At 51.5% G+C, this 17,775-nt stretch overlaps 1 protein-coding gene across 8 annotated transcripts in view; it reads left to right on the forward strand.

The window, feature by feature from the left end:
• Positions 1-17,775, forward strand: part of DOT1L (DOT1 like histone lysine methyltransferase) — a 67,313-nt gene that overhangs the window by 8,769 nt on the left and 40,769 nt on the right. For 5 of the 8 annotated variants that reach the window (XM_041763309.1, XM_041763316.1, XM_041763311.1 and 2 more), the window contains exons 1-2: positions 113-8,699; positions 17,039-17,113. In XM_041763309.1, the coding sequence (XP_041619243.1) occupies positions 8,566-8,699; positions 17,039-17,113 (209 nt within the window). In that variant the 5' untranslated portion in view covers positions 113-8,565. Of the gene's footprint in view, positions 1-112; positions 8,700-17,038; positions 17,114-17,775 lie in introns of those variants that run through there. The other 3 variants (XM_041763312.1, XM_041763310.1, XM_041763313.1) reach the window with 2 other exon arrangements.

The following is a 17,775-nucleotide window of genomic DNA, read 5'->3' on the forward strand; positions in this document are numbered from 1 at the left end:
CTTGGAAAGGATTCTTTTTATTTACTTACTTATTTATTTATATTTATTTATATTTATTAATTTAAGATATTTTAATTTGTTTTCACGAGAGACATACAGAGAGAGGCAGAGACACAGGCAGATGGAGAAGCAGGCTCCCCACAAGGAGCCGGATGTGGGACTAGATCACGGGACTCTAGGATCACGCTCTGGGCTGAAGGCAGGCGCTTAACCGCTGAGCCACCCAGGGGTCTCCTGGAAAGGATTTTAGACTGAAGAGTGGTGTACAAATAGAAGAGAGTTCCTGTACCCCTCACTCTGCTGCCCGTGGCAGCAGGATCCCCGCCGTGGCTCAGCATTGAGGATGCTCCTGACTCTCTCTCCCCATGTCCGTGTCTGCTTAGGTCCAGCCCAGGGTCTCCTTACTGTTCAGTTGTCCTGTGTCCTCAGCTACAACCTGTGCCAGTCCCTCACAATTAAGGGCAAGCTGGTGCCTGTCATGACCTGCCCACCCTGCAGGGGGCCCTTGTGTGGGGCTGGAGGCCATTGTGCCATGGCAGGAGTCCCCCAGGCTGGACACTGTGTCTCCTCGGGGATCCCCTGAGGCTACTGGCGTCCATTCGGCTCACTGCAGACGGTGCTGACCCTGAGCCCTGGTCGGGGTGACGGTGCTGGGTCTCTCCCCTGTCCAGCCCCAGGGAGGGGTGCGTTGAGGCTGTCCAGGACCCTGGGGACCTTGCCTTTCTTCTTCCCTGCATCCCACTCCTGGGAGTTCCTCCCTGGGAAGACCTGCTCTGCTTTTTGCTTACTCACTTACGGTGAGAGCCTCCGCGTGGCCTTCACTCCTGGGTGGTGGTCCAGTCTGTGAGGACACGGTCGCTCACCTTCTGAGCTGGCCCCTGGGAGCGCCTCCAGGCTTCCTCCTGGGCCCGGGGCCTGCCTGCGCCCCTCCGCAGCCCCGTCTTTGCTGCCTGGTGTGCGGGATGTCCGGGCTCCCCCTGTGTTTCTTCGCCCCAGCCCTGGACCCCGCCATGCGTCCGAGGAGCTGGCTCCTTCGCAGAGCCCCATCGAGGAGAGGACCGCGGCTGCCATGTGGTCGCGTGGAGCTGCACTGGAAGCCGGGCGGGGAGCTGTGGGCTGCCTGGGCCTCGCCGCGGCTCGGAGGGCTGGTGTCCCCGCGTGGTGGTTGGCGCGGAGGCCCCCCGCCCGCGTCTCCCTGGGTGATGGGCAACGAGGTTCAGGGCCTGGGTGCTGAGCTGGCTGGAATCCCACGTTCCCGGCTGCCGCTTCTGCTGGGGCTGCTGCTTTTCCACCTGTGTCCTCCTCCCTGCCTTCGGCCGGGGCCCGCTGCTCCGAGGCCAGCTCCTCATTGCCCCCTCTCCTCTTGGGTCACCCTGTGAAAGCTGGCTCTTCACAGTCTGTGCCCCGGGCCATTGTCGCAGCTGCTCGGACTGCAGCGATAGGGTACCACAGACACTGATGCCTCATGGTCCTGGGGGCCGGCAGTCCCAGATGATAGTGCGGCAGGGTTGGTACCTGGGGAGGGCCCCTGTCCTGGCCCCACCTTCTCCCTGTGTCCCCACGGGACAGAGAGGGAGAGCTCTGGTCCCTTCATCCCCTTGTAAGGGCACTAATCCCAGCAGGGGTGCCACCCTCGTGATCTCACTTAACCCTAGTCACCTCCCAAAGGCCCTGTGTCCTCACACCATTCCACTGGGAGCCAGGGCTCTAGCACGTGTCTAGGGAGCACAAACATTGCGTTCTTTGCCGGCTCCCTGTGTCTTAGCACCTGGCTCCTCCAGCACCCCAAGAGTGCTTCCGTGTTGGTGTCTTTGTGGAGCTTCTTACTCTGTGAAGTGTGTTGGCTGGAGACCCAGCTCACTTGGCCGTGCCTGCTCCCCCGCCTGTGATGGCCCTGGCGTGGCGTGGCGCTCTGTGTTTGCGTTCCTATACGAGGCCTGCAGCTGTTGTGCGACCTTGGCGGTGGCCTGTCTCATCCTCAGGTATGGTTGGCGGGGCTTGCTTCCACCGCCTTCCCAGAGCCCACGGGGCAGGCACCCTACTGTTGCTACCCTGCTCTCCCCTTGCTGGGGGTGTGCAGACACTTGGGGCTGTCTGCAGCCGCTCATGCATCTGCTCATTTTCACGTGAAGGCCTCTCCCTTCCTGATGCTCAGGCCCTGCAGGTGCCACATCATGCTGCTTCCTGCCCCTGGTACCAGGTGTGCGTGCACACACCCCAGCCAGGCCCCTGGGCCCTGTGCTCTCCACCTGACTGGGCTTTGTAGCCACGGCCTTCTGGTCTTCTTCCTGGATCGAGTGTCCCGGTCGCCTGTTGATTTTGCACTGTGTCTTTCTTCACTCCTCCAACTAAATCTCTACGGTCAAAGCCCTGCCACCGAGGCAGACAGACACAGACCTTCTGCTGTGTGCCATCACCCACCTTCATTCTTTGTCCTCTACTCCTCAGGGCTGTTTACACAACATCAGCTTCCTGTCCACGGCAATTCCTGTGTCACGGTGCACGTGAATATAGTCCACAGTTCCTCAGGGTGGTGGCTCTCAGAGTGGGTCCTGGAGCTGGCAGCGTTTGCATCACCTGGGAACTTGTTAGAAATGGATTCCCAGACCCCCGACCTGCCAAATCTGAGACTTTGTGGGTGGGCCCCATCTGTGCTTCACAAGCCTCCCCGGGGGTTCTGACAGTTGGCGCAGTGTAGGACCCTTGCCTCAGGGGACCTCTTGGCTTCTGCCCTCCCTCTGTGATTCCTGCTAGGGGTAGAGGGTGCTCTTTGGGTGTCGTTCTTGTTGCAAACGGAAGTCAGGAGAATGGAGCTGGTGGGCGGGTTCCCCGTGCACATGCTCCTCTGTTCACCTCTTGCCTCTGCACCCCGCCTCTCACCGTGGGCCCTCGGCACAGACGGCCCTCCAGCTGTGCGGACGTTTAGAGTGAAGGAGGTCCGAGTGCTCGGGAGCCTGGGCTCATTGCCTTGCACAGGGCATCTGAAAGACGCTCCTGTCCACACTCCTTGTGTTGAGAGGGGGGACTGCACACCTGCTGGAGACAGGCTGGTGGCAGAGCCAGACCTGGGGTTGCTGTCCTGGGTGCTTACTCTCGGGTTTGTCCTTGGGGTACAAGAGGGGGCTGGGCTGGGCTAGTGCGACAGCTGGGGTCTCCCCCACGCTCTGTCCCTCTGCACGTGTTCCCTTCATACCATCTTTGCCGGGCAGCGCTGAGGACATGAGGGCCACCGGAGCTGGGGAGGAGTTTTGTGTCTGCTCCGGATGTGATGACTGTCCCCCTGCGCGCCGTGTGGTTGGAGGAAGGAACATGCTGTCCTTGTCGTAGCTGTTTTCGCGGACTCCCCAAAGTAGAGGGCCTCTCGCCGCCCACTTTCCCAGTTAGCTGCGTTCGCTCAGCAGGGCTCATGTGGAAGAACGTCTTCCCGCTGCTCCCTGCGGATGCTCTGAGGCAACTCGCGGTACAAGAGAGGGTCTGTCCCCAATTCAGCAAACACACCGTCCTGCTGTGGCCTGCGCCAGGCTGGGGATATGGGCTGTGTGTGCATATGGGGGGGGGGGGCTGTAGGGACCCTGGGGCTGGGGCGCAGACCCAGGGTTCCAGAGCTCCTGAGATGGAGGAGGGGTGGGTATCCCTGGGTCACAACACAAGGGCTGTTCATAAATCCAGGCTTCCTAGGGGCTGTTCTAACCTTTCCAGGTCAGCTTCTGGTCTCTCTCTCCTGAAGGCCTGTGGAGTACTAAGAAGAGCCCGTGTCCAAGAGGTTGGACTTGGACTTTCTGAATCATTTATGGTGATCAGTGCATCTTAAATTACACATCTCAGGGCTGCCAGTGGCAGCTGGCCAGTCCCTAAAAGGATCATTCTGAAACCTTTGGAGTCACAGTTACAAACTTTTTTCTTCCCTTTTTCTGCTTTTAAAGCTTTGGGAAAGCTGGATTTCATCTTCTCACAAGATGAGATCAAATTCCAGGCACCTCTGCCTTTCCAGGTCCCCGGGATGTGGTGTGAGCCGAGTCAGCCTGGCAGGCTGCGGCAGGTTCTTGTGAGGACGGGGGGAGTGGTGTGAGCCCCGCACCGGCAAGGGTCTGCTGCATAGCGGCTGCTCAGGGCTGCTGTCAGCGTGCTTGCCCCTGCCTTGTGCTCGGGAGGAGCTTCACAGGGTTGTGCAGCTTGTTTTGTAGCTTTGCGGTGCTGACTTGAGTCAGACAGACCCTTGCCGTTACAGGCATTTCTAGAATCACCATCAAGTCCCGTTACTGTAGAACTTTTTCTCCTAGGCAGTGCTCCCAGACTGGCTTCTCAGCCTTAACGCAAAATCTGTATTGGTTAGCTGTGGCTGCCTAACAAATTAAGCAAAGTTGAGCAGCTTAAAGCAACACGCATTTATTTTCTGATGGTTCCTGCAGTCAGGAATCCCGGAGCTGACTTAGCTGGGTGGTCCTGGTGCAGGGGTCTCTCCCGTCAGCACAGAGGCCAGCACATAGGAAGGCTGGACAGGGGCGAGAGGAACCAGTCATGCTGCTGCCCTTGTAGGGCTGCTGGCGGGAGGGAGGCCTCAGCTCCTTTCTGCGTCGGCCTCTCTGTGGGGCTGCTCATGACCTGGCAGCCAGCTTCCCTAGAGAGAGTGATCTGAGAGAGAGAGAGAGAGAGAGAGAATTGGTGGAAAGTTCCAGACTAATGTCTGCAGCTCATCACCTCTGCAGCTGCTTCTGGTCTCTCTCTCCTGAAGGAGAGTGTGCTGTGTGAGTTGATGGTCTCCTCTGTAGACCCCGTGACACAGTGTGGTATCCTGTCAGCTTCTCAGGACAGGTAGTCCGGGAGTCAGGTAAGCTCCTGCCAAGACTGTGAATCTAGGTTTCATCAAATTTCGTTAAACGTTGCAGGACAGCAGCACAGTAGGGGCATCATTTGAGTGTCTTAGAAACGCAATATTTTCCTCCTGGGGTGAGGGGGTGCTTTTAATGATAGGCAGCATCACTTTTTGGGTGTTTTTTTGTTGCTAACAGCTTTTTTGAGGTATAATTCACATACCAGACAACTCACCCATTTAGAGTGTGCAATATTCACAGAGTTGTGCAACCGTTACTACTATCAATTCCAGAACCTTCTGTCACCCCCAATGAAACCCCATCCTCCTTTCCTCCCTGGCACCAACAAGCCCCCTCCCCGGGACGAGCCCGTCCTGGATGTGTCACACATGTGGACTCACACCCCGTGGGGCCTTCTGTGTCTGGTTCTATCCCTGAGCGTTGTGGGCTCAGGGTCTGTTCCCAGGATGGTGTGTGTGGGAGTCTCACTCTTGTTCGCAGCCGAGTGATGTGTGTGTTTGGTGGACAGGTTGTGTTTTTCTGTTCATCTGTCGATGGATACTCTTGGGGCATTTCCACTTTTTGGCTGTTAGGAATGCTGCTGCTCTGAGTGCGCATACAGATTTTTGTGTGGATGTATGTTGTTTCTTTTGGGTGTGTACTTAGGAGTGGAATTGCTGGACCATATGGAAATTCTGTTTAAATATTTGAGGAACCGCCAGGCCGCTTTCCACAGTGGCTGCACCATTTTACGTTCCCACCAGCCAGGTGTGAAGGCTCTTTTTTCCCCACCCCAACACTTAGTGTCCATCATTTTGACTCTAGCCATTCTTGTGGTTTAGATTTGTGTCCCTTTCTGGCTTAGGAGGTGGAGTGTCTTTTTGTGTCCTTGCGGGCTGGCCATTGGAGTATTTTCTCTGTAGCAGTGACCGTGTCAGTTCATGTTTTAATGGCCTTATTTGTCTTTATTTTGAGTTGTTCGAGTCCCGTGTACACACATAGGGGGTCTTGTGGGTTTGGTTCCAGACCACCGCAGTGAAGCAAATGTCTCAGTAAAATGACTCATGGGGATCACTTGGTTTCCCAGTTATATAAAAGTCATGTTTATGCTGTATGGTATCTAGTAAGTGTGCAATAGCATGATGGACATCTAAAAAAGAGACCATGTATATTTCTTAAAGAAAAAACACTTTGCTAAAAAGTGCTAATCATCTGAGTTTCCAATGAGATAGAATCATTGATCACGGATCACCATAGCAAATATAACAAGAAGAAGTTTGAAATACTGTGAGAATTACCAAAATGGGACATGCAGACACAAAGGGAGGAACTGCTGTTGGACAGACGGTGCTAATAGATGTGCTCGTCCTGGGGCTGTTAGCCCTCAGCATGTAAAAGCACCCCGTCTCCACAGTGCCGCCCAGTGAGGCATGCCTGTGACCCACACAGATGCTTTTCCAGAGAGAGGACTTGCAGAATTCTTCCCTCATTCTGTGGTTTGTCTTTCCGCTTTCTTGATGCTGTCCTTGGAAGCATCTTTGTTTCATTTGGATGAAGTGCAACTTACCTGTCCCCACCTCCATAAAGCGGAGGTTAACATGATCATTCTGGGAGTGGGTGTGTCGCTGCCAGGCACGGACTGTGGTAGCCTCCCCTCTGCCCTGCACCCTCCTCACCAAAGCATTGGGTGCCGCTTGTCTCCTGGCCTTGCTTCAGGTCCCACCGCTGCCTCGTGAGAGCTGTGGCGCTCTGCGCAAGTTGGTGCTCAGTGTCTCCATCTGCAAAATGGACTGCTGGCCATGCACATGGATAGGGCTTGGCACACTTGAGCTCAGTGGATATGTTACACACTTCCATGTGTGTGTTGGGCACTCCCGCTGCTGTGGCTTTCAGATCTCCCACCTTGCTGCTGCCTGGATGGCAGGTGTAGACCTTGAGGGCCATGGGCTGAGCTGATAGGTGAGTGCAGTGATGGGCCTGGACGCCCGCCGGTCAAGCTATGTGGAAGGATGGCACTGCACGGGGCACTCTGGTGTTCAGTGGCGAGCCGTCCGAGCACAATATAGTGCCAAACGTCTCACGATATAGTAGGGAAATGCCCACGAGGGGTTTGTAGGGACTCTGAAGGTTCCGCTGGTGCTCAGGTGAGAGGGGCTTAGCATTTGGTGAGGCAGGAGGTGTGAAGAAGAGACTAAGATGAGCAGAGAAGCTATGTTCCCTTGTGGGGTCACCCAGCTCTTCACTCCTGTCCACCCTCCCAGTGAATCGGAGCAGTGGGTGTGTTCCCGCTTCCTTGGGACCCAGAGGGTATTGCGCAGGTTGGCATGGCCCACCGATAGAGCTGGGGCTCCTGTGTCAGGGGTCTGGGGTCTCTGTCCCTCCATGTTCCCACCCCAGAAGGCTGGGCCTGCGAGGCGGCTCTCCTTCCTGCCAATTCCCGTCATTCTTTTCAGATCTTTTGAAGTTGGGCCAAAGGTCTTCACGTGCCCAGCAGAGCTGCCCCCATGTGTCTTCTGACATGAGATATTGGGGCCGCTGGTTCCCACTGGCAGTCCCCAGCCCAAGTTTCTGACTTGACAGATCGTGCTGATGCTGCCAGTCAGGTGCCCCTCGATTGGGTCCACTGGGCTGCACGGTGCCACCCAAGCCGGCTGCCTGTTTGCTGTCTTGCCCCCCCGACCCCCCCGCTGTGCCACATCCAAGTAACTGGACTGCAAGTAACGTTTGTCATTTGATCCTTAGTTGGAGGACATTATTAAGAACACTGAAGGGATGGTTCTTCATTGGCCTTAATAAAAATAAGGCTTAGTACAAAATGCCATGCAATGTGTGATTCCACTCATGTGAAGTGTCCAGAAGCAGGCACTTTCACAGAGGTAGAAAGTGGATTAGTGATTGCCAGGGGCTGGGGAGTGATGGCTGTTGGGGGCAGGATATCTTTTTGTGGTGATGAGGGTGGTTCTGGAATTGGTGCATTGCTTGTACAATCCTGGAAGTTCTGCAATGCCACGGAGTTTTGTGCGTGAAGTGGGCGAGCTCTGTTCTGTGAGAATTCTATCCTGATAGAGCTGTCCCTATGGAAGCAAGGTTAGGGCACACGGGTACTCAGAGTTGTTTTGACACTTACCGAAGGACCTGGGGGAGGCACTGCTCTAGGCCCCCCCAGCCCAGGCTCTTGCCCCCAGGCGTTTGTCGTAAGGTGGTGCAAATGGCACGGTGTGTATACACCCTCTGTGGAGCAGTGGCGGAGTGCTCCAGAGCTCGTATCAGGGAGCGACAGGGCCAGGAAAGGCCTCTCGGGACATCTGGTCCTGGTTTCTGCAAGGTCTGGAGTCAGTTGGCTCCCCAGACCAGTCAGTTGCCTCCTCTGAGGAAGGAGCAGTAGTGAGCCCTGTGCAGCGGGCAGGGTGGGGACCTGTCCTGATCAGTGGTGGGGTTAGTCTGTGTTCCTGCGGGAGGACAGCCACGCTACGATTGTGTTACTGGTGTTTCCCCATTTTACAGATGGGAAAACAGAGGCTTGGAGAGGTTCAGTAAGTCAGAGCCAGGACTGTGGCTTCCAGGCTGCAGGAGCACCTGGGGGTGCGGGTGGGGGTCAGCAGAGTGGTGGGTGCGGGGTGGGGACAGGAGGGTCAGGGCATAGACTATCCCAGGCTCCTTCCCCATTGCCCGCTGCGGGAGGGAGTGCCGCTGGAACAGGTCTTCCTCAGGGGCAGTGTGTCCAGCATGGGCAGGGGTCCCAGAGCAGCCTCTCATGCCCCGGGCCGGGGCTGTCCGTTGGCCTTGCCGGGTCCCCGCACCCTGCACCACTGGAGGGTGTAAACCCTGTCCCTTTGTCTTTCAGGACAAACACCACGATGCTGCTCATGAAATCATCGAGACCATCCGGTGAGTGCGGCACCTGCCGGGGTGGGCGGGGCCTCACAGGGTGGGCCCCCACGCAGGCCACCCCACCTGTGCTCTCTGGGCTTACCTGCCTTTGACCCCGCCTTGCCCTGCGTGGCTCCACGGCGAGCACCTTGAGAAGACTTGAGAAGCAGTGACAGCTTGGTCAGAGGAGTCCAGGTCGTCTGCATGTGGCCCCGAACAGGTCTCGGTGCTTCTCTGAGCCTTGGCTTCTTCTTGTGGAAGGGGAGGGAATTGCCCAGCTGGCAGGGTTTGGGGGCTCCCCCACCTCCCCTCTCCACCTTGTTTCCCTCTCCCCGCTCTTGGATTTGGTGCTGACTCAGCTCTCCTGCGGCTGCTCCTGCCCTCGGTAGCCTGGACAGCCTTCCGCTGGCTTGTTCTCTGAGTGCGGAGAAAAGGTCTGCCCCCCACCCCCTCAGGCAGGCGGCCTTGACGGAACCTGCAGGAAGGCTGCCTGCCCTTCTGTTTCTGGTGGGCTTTCTCCCGTGCTGGCCTGGGGTCTGGAAGGACCCCCGGAGTGCCGGCCGTGGCTGCTGGGCGCAATTCTGTAACTGCTGCTTGCTCTACACGTCTGTGGTCAGAGACCCCATCCTTCTCTGAGCGTCTGCAGTAAAGCCGTTCATGTGTATGTGTGGCTTTGGCCTCGGTTGCTGTGTTGGTCCCCCTAATCCTTAACCATGTAGCAACCACCTGGGTCCTGGTCATGATGTCTGCATGAACCTGCAGTGGCCGGTGGCAGGGCTAGGCTCTGGTGCCCTGTGAGAAAGGTGGGGTGTGAGGTCCAGCTGCGATGGGAGTCCTTTCCCTGCCGCGTGGTAGCTGGGCAGTGAACCTATGTGCTCTGCTCTTGGGGCCACGCAATGCCTGCTTGCAAGATTGTTTTCAATTTAAATGAAATAATCCGTGTAAATGTTGCAGGGTGGGCCTGAAAGCAATCAATAGTGTTAATTAGTTGCCTTAGTTTGATTTATGTTATTTTTAAAGAAGGTTGTTGGTTAGGAAGTGGGAGTGTTGTGGTTACCAGGAGAGCTCTGAGTCAGGTGGCCTGGCGTGTGCCCCAGTGGCCTCTATGCCGGTTTCTCATCCGCTGAGCAGGGTGCCTGTCCCTGCGCTGCAGGGGGTCAGCACCAGTGCTGCAGCTGCCCAGCCAGCCCTTTGTTTGCTGTGGCTTGTCCTCTCCTGGAGCTGGCCGTGGCCTGAGCCTCATGTCCTGAGTCTCAAAACAACGTCACCTTGTTCCTTTTTGTCTCTGCAAATTCTGTTCAGTGGTGAGATGGTCTCTTAATTTAATTTCTATAATGGAGAATTCCCAGCAGATACAGTGGTAGACAGAGGCTGTCACGAACCCATGTACTCACCACGCAGCCTCACTGTGACCCACTCATTGCCACTCAAGTGTCATCTGTACCTCCATCCACTGTAGTCTTTTCTGTGTTCATACTTTTAAAAAATGCAGTTGAGATACAGTGGGAGTACAAGGAAGCATAGGCAGGCACGGTGCACGCTCTGACCGACGTGGGTGTGTGCGCACATGTGTGAGGCAGCCTCAGTAGCGGGCGTCTCCGTCAGCCACATGGGCCTCCTTGCGTCCCCTGTGATCTACCTTCCCTCTCCCACTGTCTCCAGGCAGCCCCGACCCACTTTCTGCTACTGCAGGTTACTAGAACTCTACCAGCTTTATGCATGCTCTAGAACTTTACCAACATGGACTCGTTCCGTGCATACTTTTTTCTCCCCCGATTGCTTTCAATCAGCACATGATTTTGAGATTCTCCCTGTTGTGTGTAATTTTTTGAGTCATTTTACCTCTTTGTTACTGAGGAGTGTTCCACTGTAGGGAACTATAGTTTGTTCATCCCACCAGATTGATGTCCATGTTTGGGCTGTTTTCGACTTTGGTGATTATAAATAAAGCTGTTAGGAATGTTCACGTGGGTTTTGTTAGTAGATATGTTTTTTGTTTGTTTTGGGCAAATACCCAGGAGTGGAATTGCTGGGTTTTCTAGCAACGTACTTTAAGATGAACTTCCAGGATGTTTTCCAAAGGGATCATGCAGGAAGGTCCCAGTAGCTCCCCAACGCGCCAGCATGTGCTATTGACATGGTTTGGTTGTGCTGGTCTAATTTGAGCTGAGTAGTGGTATCTCGCTGTGGTTTTAATTTGCATTTCCCTGGGACGCTTGTGAGCATCTGCCTTTGGCTCAGGGCATGATCCTAGGGTACCGGAATCGAGTCCCACATCGGGCTCCCTGCAAGACGCCTGCTTCTCCCTCTGTGTCTCTGCCTCTCTATCAGTGTTTCTCATGAATAAATAAAAAAATCTTTAAAAAATAATAATAATAAGCATTTTCCTAATAATTAATGATGTTCTCTATCTTTTGCTTTTTTTTAAGAATTGATTTTGCTATTGAATTTTAAGTATTCTTTACTTATTCTCGTTACTAGTCCTGTATCAATGTGTATTTTGCAAATGTTTCCTTCCAGTCTCTGGCTTACCTCTTCATATTCTTAACAGTGTCTTTTGAAGCATAGATAGTTTAAATTTTAATAAAAGTCCAGTTTGTACACATCATTTTTCTTTTATAATTTGTGTTTTCTGCCTCCTAAGAAATATTTGCCAAATCTGAGGTCACAATCATTTTTTTTCTATGCTTTCTAGAAGGTTTATGGTTTAGGTTTTCTATTTAACTTTTTTTGTTCATTCTGAGTAAATTTTGACATGTGGTACAGGGTATGAGTTGAAGTTGATTGTTTTGCATGTGGATGTCCAATATTTCTAGCACCATTTGTTAATGAGACTGCCCTTTCTGTATGGAATTTCCTTATCACTTTTGTCAATAGTCGGTTGACAGTGTAGGAGTTGGTTTATTTCTAGGCTTGGTTTTGTTCTGCTGACCCACGTCTGTGTTCTTTCACCAAAGAAAAACTTGCTTAATTTCGCTGTATAGGGATCCCTGGGTGGCACAGTGGTTTGGCGCCTGCCTTTGGCCCAGGGCGCGATCCTGGAGACCCGGGATCGAATCCCTCATCGGGCTCCCGGTGCATGGAGCCTGCTTCTCCCTCTGCCTATGTTTCTGCCTCTCTCTCTCTCTCTCTCTCTCTCTCTCTGTGACTATCATAAATAAATTTTAAAAAATTAAAAAAATAATTTAGCTGTATAATAAATGTTGAAATTGGGCAGAGTAAGTTCTCTACCTTTGATCTTCTTTTAAAATATTAGTTTGGTGGGGTGCCTGGGTGGGCCAGTTAAACAAGCAACTCTTGGGGCACCTGGGTAGCTCAGCTGATTAAGCATCTGTCTTCAGCTTGGGTCATGATCCTGGGGTTCTGAGATAGAGCCCCACGTGGGGCTTCCTGCTCAGTGTGGAGCCTGCTTCTTCCTCTCCCTCTGCCTGGTGCTCCTCCTGTTTGTGCTCTCTCTCTTTCTGTCAAATAAATAAATAAAATCTTTTAAAAAATCCCAGACATCCAACTTTTGATCTCAGCTCAGGTCTTGATCTCAGAGTTGGAGTTCGGGTCCCATGTTGGGCTCCACAGTGGGTGTGGAGCTTACTTGAAAAAATGATAATAATAATAAAAAGTACTGCTTTGGTTATTCCAACTGCTTTGGTTATTCCATCTCCTTTGCATTTCCATATGAATTTTAGAATCAGCTTGTTGATTTTTGCATAATTTTGTTAGGAATTGCATTGAATCAGTAGTGATTTGGAGATTGGCCATTGAGCCTTCCAATACTGGATCTTTCAACCCATGAACATGGTATATCTTTCTGCTTACTTAGATCTTTCCACATTTCTCCCAGCAGTGCTCTTTTATCTTAGTGTGGGATTTTGAACACCTTTTGTTAGATTTAGTCCCAGATAGGTAGTTAAGTTTTTGACACCATTGTAAATGAGATTCTGTGTTAAATTTTATTTTTCATTTGCCTGCTGCTAATAAGAATGCAGTTGATTTTCATATATTAACCATGACTTTTGCTAAATTTATTGATTCTGGTACTTGATTTGTAGATTTCTTAGGACTTGCTGTAGAAATAACTATATCATCTGTGAATAGGGATAGTTTCACTTCTTTCAGTCTTTATGATTTTATTTCTTTTCCTTGCCTTATTGAATTGGCTAGGATCAACACAATTTTGTGTAGAAGTGGTAAAAGCTGTAGGTTTTCATAGATGGTCTGTTTGAGTTTGAGGAAATTTCCTGCTGTCCTTGGTGGTGTTTTTCCTAGGTGTGAGCATGGTGCTGTAGTTGTGTTAAAAGAAGTAGTCTATAAGTTTTACAGATGAATGCTGAGGTGTTTATGAACGAAATAACGGTATCTGTGGTGTGTTTCTGAATGATAGGGAACAGGTGCAGAAAAAGCATTTGACAAAAAGTCTCTGTTCATGATAAGAGCCCTCAGTGCAGACCTTGTCTTACTGTGGTGACCTTAACCTTGCTCACCCGGTCTACCATGTTTCTCTGATGTGTAGTCAGTGTTTTTCCTTTTTTTTTTTTTGACTGAATTTTGATTTGCCAACATATATATAGTGTAACACCCAGTGCTCATCTCATCAAGTGCCCTCCTCAGTGCCCATCACCCAGTTACCCATCCCTCTGCCCAGTGTTTTTCCCTTTTTAATTAATAAATACCTTGGAGGAGATCCTTGGAGACCATGTAAATACCTCATCTCTCCTTGGACTTTTGCCGCAGATTTTGGTGTCCAGAGGTGGGTCTCACCTGCCGTGGCTGGTTACTGCTTTGTTCTAAAGGTGGGTTTCTCTTTCCTCATTCTCTTCATATTATAGACTGCGAGTCTTCTATAAGGAAGAGCTGTTCTTCCATATGTATTTATTTCATTCTGTGCGCTATAACCCACTACTGCTATTTTGTCACTCACATTGTTCCTCTGCTGGCCATTTGGGGCTCTCTCGGTGTGTGCCCTGTCCTTGCCCCGCCTTCCTGAGTACATCCTCACTTTCTAGAGCCACAGATGCTTCAGAATCATCTTGAATTTCCCATGTTCCAAACCTTTGAATCAGCCACATCTCTGAGGAGCTCTGGTTTCTTTTTACTGGAGAGTAGTTTGTGCTATTTTTTGAGATGGAGTTGTTTGTCTTCTTCTTGCTGAGTTGTGAGAATTCTTGACATATTCTGGCAGTGAGTGCCCCATGAGAATACTGTATTACGCATAGTGCTGCTTCCACTTGACTAGTGGACGTCTTCAGTGTGTCAGTTCATTTTTTGGTGGTTACTCTTCTGGGTCACGTCCAGGAGACTTTTCCTGCCCAAGTTACGAAGGTATTCTCTTTTGTTTTCTTCAAGAAGCTTTGTAGTTTCAGCTTTTGTGTTCAGGTTTAAGATCAATTGTGAATGGATTTTTGTGTATGTCAAATGGGGGTTTATATTTGTGGGGATTAAGATTCATTTTTTTTTTCTATTCAGTTGTTCCAGCTTCATTTATTAAGACTTCCTTTTCCCCATCAGACTGTCTTGGTGCCTTTATCAGAAGTCAGCCTGTTGAGGGGCAGGCCCGGTGGCGCAGCCCCAGTGGTGCAGTGGTTTAGCACCGCCTGCAGCCCAGGGTGTGATCCTGGAGACCCAGGATCGAGTCCCACATCAGGCTCTTTGCGTGGAGCCTGCTTCTCCCTCTGCCTGTGTCTCTGCCTCTCTCTGTGTGTGTCTCTTATGAATAAATAAATAAAATCTTAAAAAAAAAAAAAAGAAGTCAGCCCGTTGAGATGTAAGTCTGCCTCTGTTCTGTGCTCTGGCTCATTGATCTCTCTCTTCTGTACGCCAGCAACACATTCTCTTGGTTACTGGAGATTTACAGTGGGTCTCAAAATAAGGCAGTTAAATCTTTTAACAGTGTTCTTTTTAAAGATTATGTAGGCTCTCATAGATTCTCTTTGTATGTTAGTTGTAGAATCAGCTTGTCTGTTTCTCAGCAGGCCTACTGGGCTTGTTCTAGGAATTCCTTGGAGTTGGCAGTTCAGTCCAGGAAGAAGGGTCATCTTAACAACGTCGAGTGTTCTGTCCCATGAACATAGTTTCCCTTGCTTTCCTTCATTTTTGATTTGTCTCAGCAATGTTTTACAGTTTTCAATATAGAAGTCTTGGAAAATTTTTATTAAATTTGTCACTAACGGGGTGCCTGGGTGGCTTAGTCACTTAATATCTGACTCTTGGTTTCAGCTCAGGTTGTGATCTCAGGGTTGTGAGATTGAGCCCTGGGTTGGGCCCTGTGCTGGGCTAGAGCTTGCTTGAGATTCTCTCTCTCCCTCTGCCTCTGCCCTGCCCCTGAATGCACTATCTCTAAAATAAATAAGTAAATCTTTTAAAAAATTATCCTTAGATATTTATGTTTTACTGTTATTTTAAATGGCATTTGAAAATTTTAACAATTCTTTGGAGCTGGTATATGCATACATAGTTCAGTTTTGCCCATTGGCCTCATGTCTTGTGATCTTGCTCAATTCATGTAAATTCTAGAAGCTTTTATATAAATTCTTAGGGGATGGCCTGTGTATCGTATTGTGTGTCTGTGAATGGAGACGTTTCGCTTCTTCTTTTTTAGTCTTTATACTGTTTAGTTATTTTTCTTGCCACTTGCTGCTGGCCGGGACCTGTCATAGGGTGTTGAAGGGAAATGGTGGTGGCCTGTGTCCTTGCCCGTCCCCACCCTTCTGGGAGTGCTCAGTCCTGCACCAGTTGGTGTGGTGGCATCTGTAGGACCTGTACCTTCCTGTACTGTCAGGTCTCCTGACGTGCACCATGTGTGCTGCTGAGCAGAGAGTTTACCGCAAGGACATGCTCATGAGGAGGGAAGGGAGGGAAAATTTGGATGTATTAGAGGGACCCTTGGGCAGGTTGATGCTTGGAGGTGGGCATTGCCCAGCTGGCTCTGGTGACTGTGAGTGTGAAGGGGTCTTGTGGGGAGGGGCTCCAGAGTATGATGTGAGAGTGTGTGTGTGTGTGTGTGTGTGTTTTGGGGGGAACTGGTGGGACATGATGATGAAGGAAACTGCTAATTGGACTCAGCAGCTGCTGCTTCCTGCTCTGGTGAGGGAGTCTGGCTCAAGGACACAGGGACACAGGGATATGGGATGCCCATAGGACAGCACAGGGCATCCCTCCATCCTACTGGAGACTTCCCGTCCCCACAAAGTGGAGTTGGCAGGGAGGCCACAGGCAGAGCAGGACAGTGGGCATGTGGTCACAGCCCCACCTCACTCCACCTCTTGCTTCCTCAGAGTTTTTATCCTGCCTGGGGCTTGGGTTTTGTCTTGGACGTTTTATGTATCTGTTGAGATGATCACTTTTTACTCTTTATCCTGTTAGGTAAGGTGAGGAGTAGTGATTCTTTCCTGCCATAAACCCCACCTGATTAGTATGTATTGCTGACTTCAGTTTACTAGTGTCTTTAGAGGACTTTTGTGTCTATGTTCATGAGGGATATTGGTGGGTAGATAGCCTGTTCTACTCCAGTTTTGCCTCCCTCTGGTTTTGGTATCAGGGTAACATTGGCCTCATAAAACTGAGAACGATTAGTGTCACTCCTGCTTAAATGTCTGGTAGAACTGTGCAGCGAGGCCAGCGAGACCTGACGTGTCTGTGGGAAGGTGCTTGAGCAGCGAGGGAATCTAGGTGTGTAGTAGGCTTAGGGCTATTCCGAGATTCCCTTTCTTCTCGTGTCAGTTTTGCTCATGTGTCTTTCCAGGAATTAGTTCATTTCATCTAAGTCCTCACATCCCTTGGCGGGACGTTTTCCATCATGTCCCCTGTTTTCTCTGGAAGATCTGTAGCATCGACTCCTCTCCCGAGGCTTTTTGTCAGGGTTGCATTGGGATCCAGCAAGGGTGACGCCTTGGGGGTTGGCAGGTGTGTGTTTCTGTCCTTTACTGTGTAGGCTCCCTCCGCGTCTGTTTACTGCAGCGTGTTAGCTGAAGAAGCCCCCGTGTCCTGGGGTTGGGTAACGCATGTCCTGACAGCTGCTGGCTCCCGGTGCACGTGTTGCCATCCAGGTTCTCTGCCCGAAGTAGGCTGCTTTCCTTGGCTCTGTCCCTCGTGGGCCAGGAGCCCCCAGGAGTCCCCAGCAGCTGACAGTGACACAGGGATGGGAGCTCCCCAGACCGCGTGAAGCGCAGCTTCATCCACGGCATCACATGGTTTACCCTGAAGTAATGCGCATTTTCTCTTACACTAGTTTCTCTTGTGCATTTTGAGTTGAATGATGAGGATTTTTTTTTAAGTGTTTGGGAGTAAACAGTGACACAGTTGAGAGTAAAAAATAGAGCGTGAAGAATACTCTTCACTGTTGTTTCTGCTTTTTTGTGTTTCAGATGGGTCTGTGAAGAGATCCCAGACCTCAAGCTTGCTATGGAGAATTACGTTTTAATCGACTACGACACCAAAAGGTGAGCAGAGCTCTGCCCGAGTTGCCTCTCCATGCTTGCTGGGGACACAACCTCTGATCAGCTCTTCTTCGACGGTGCAAGCTGGTCTGAAATTTCCTTTTAGAGTTGGCTGTCGCCTCCACAAAGTTATTTTGGTAGGAAATGTTTATCAAATATTGGCAGAGGCTGTCAGAGCAAGGACGTAATTGGAAATGCCACACTGCGGAAGCGGCGCCTGGTATGTGTGAAGTCAGGCTGAGCTAGCCGCCGAGTGGCCGTCCTCCCTGCGGGCGGCCACCAGCAGCCAGCGTTCCCACCCGGGAGCCTCTGCGCTGGCCTCCCACGGCTCGGGCTCTGGCCAGCCCGTCTGGGGCTCAGTTGGGTTTGGTCTGTCACTGTGTGTCCAGCCCCTTGGCTACCTCTCGCAGTTTCCTGCAGGCACGTCCTGGATCTCAGAGGAGAGTTCTGTGGGTGGAGAAGGGCGAGGCCATGTCTGGAATGCCTGCCTGGAGTTTTTGTTTCTCTTTGAGAAGGAAGGCTGACATTCCGTGCTCCTGCCGTTTTAGCTCTTGGCAGGGTTAGAATCGGCACTGCAGTCTTCCCTGAAGGACTGGAGTCATCTGTGGGCTTTGATAGCTCGCTCTTGATAAGGGGTGCAGCCCAGAAGAGGCCCAAAGCCCCTA

This window comes from Vulpes lagopus, chromosome 7, assembly GCF_018345385.1.
Source record: "Vulpes lagopus strain Blue_001 chromosome 7, ASM1834538v1, whole genome shotgun sequence".
NCBI classification, from domain to species: Eukaryota; Metazoa; Chordata; class Mammalia; order Carnivora; family Canidae; genus Vulpes; species Vulpes lagopus.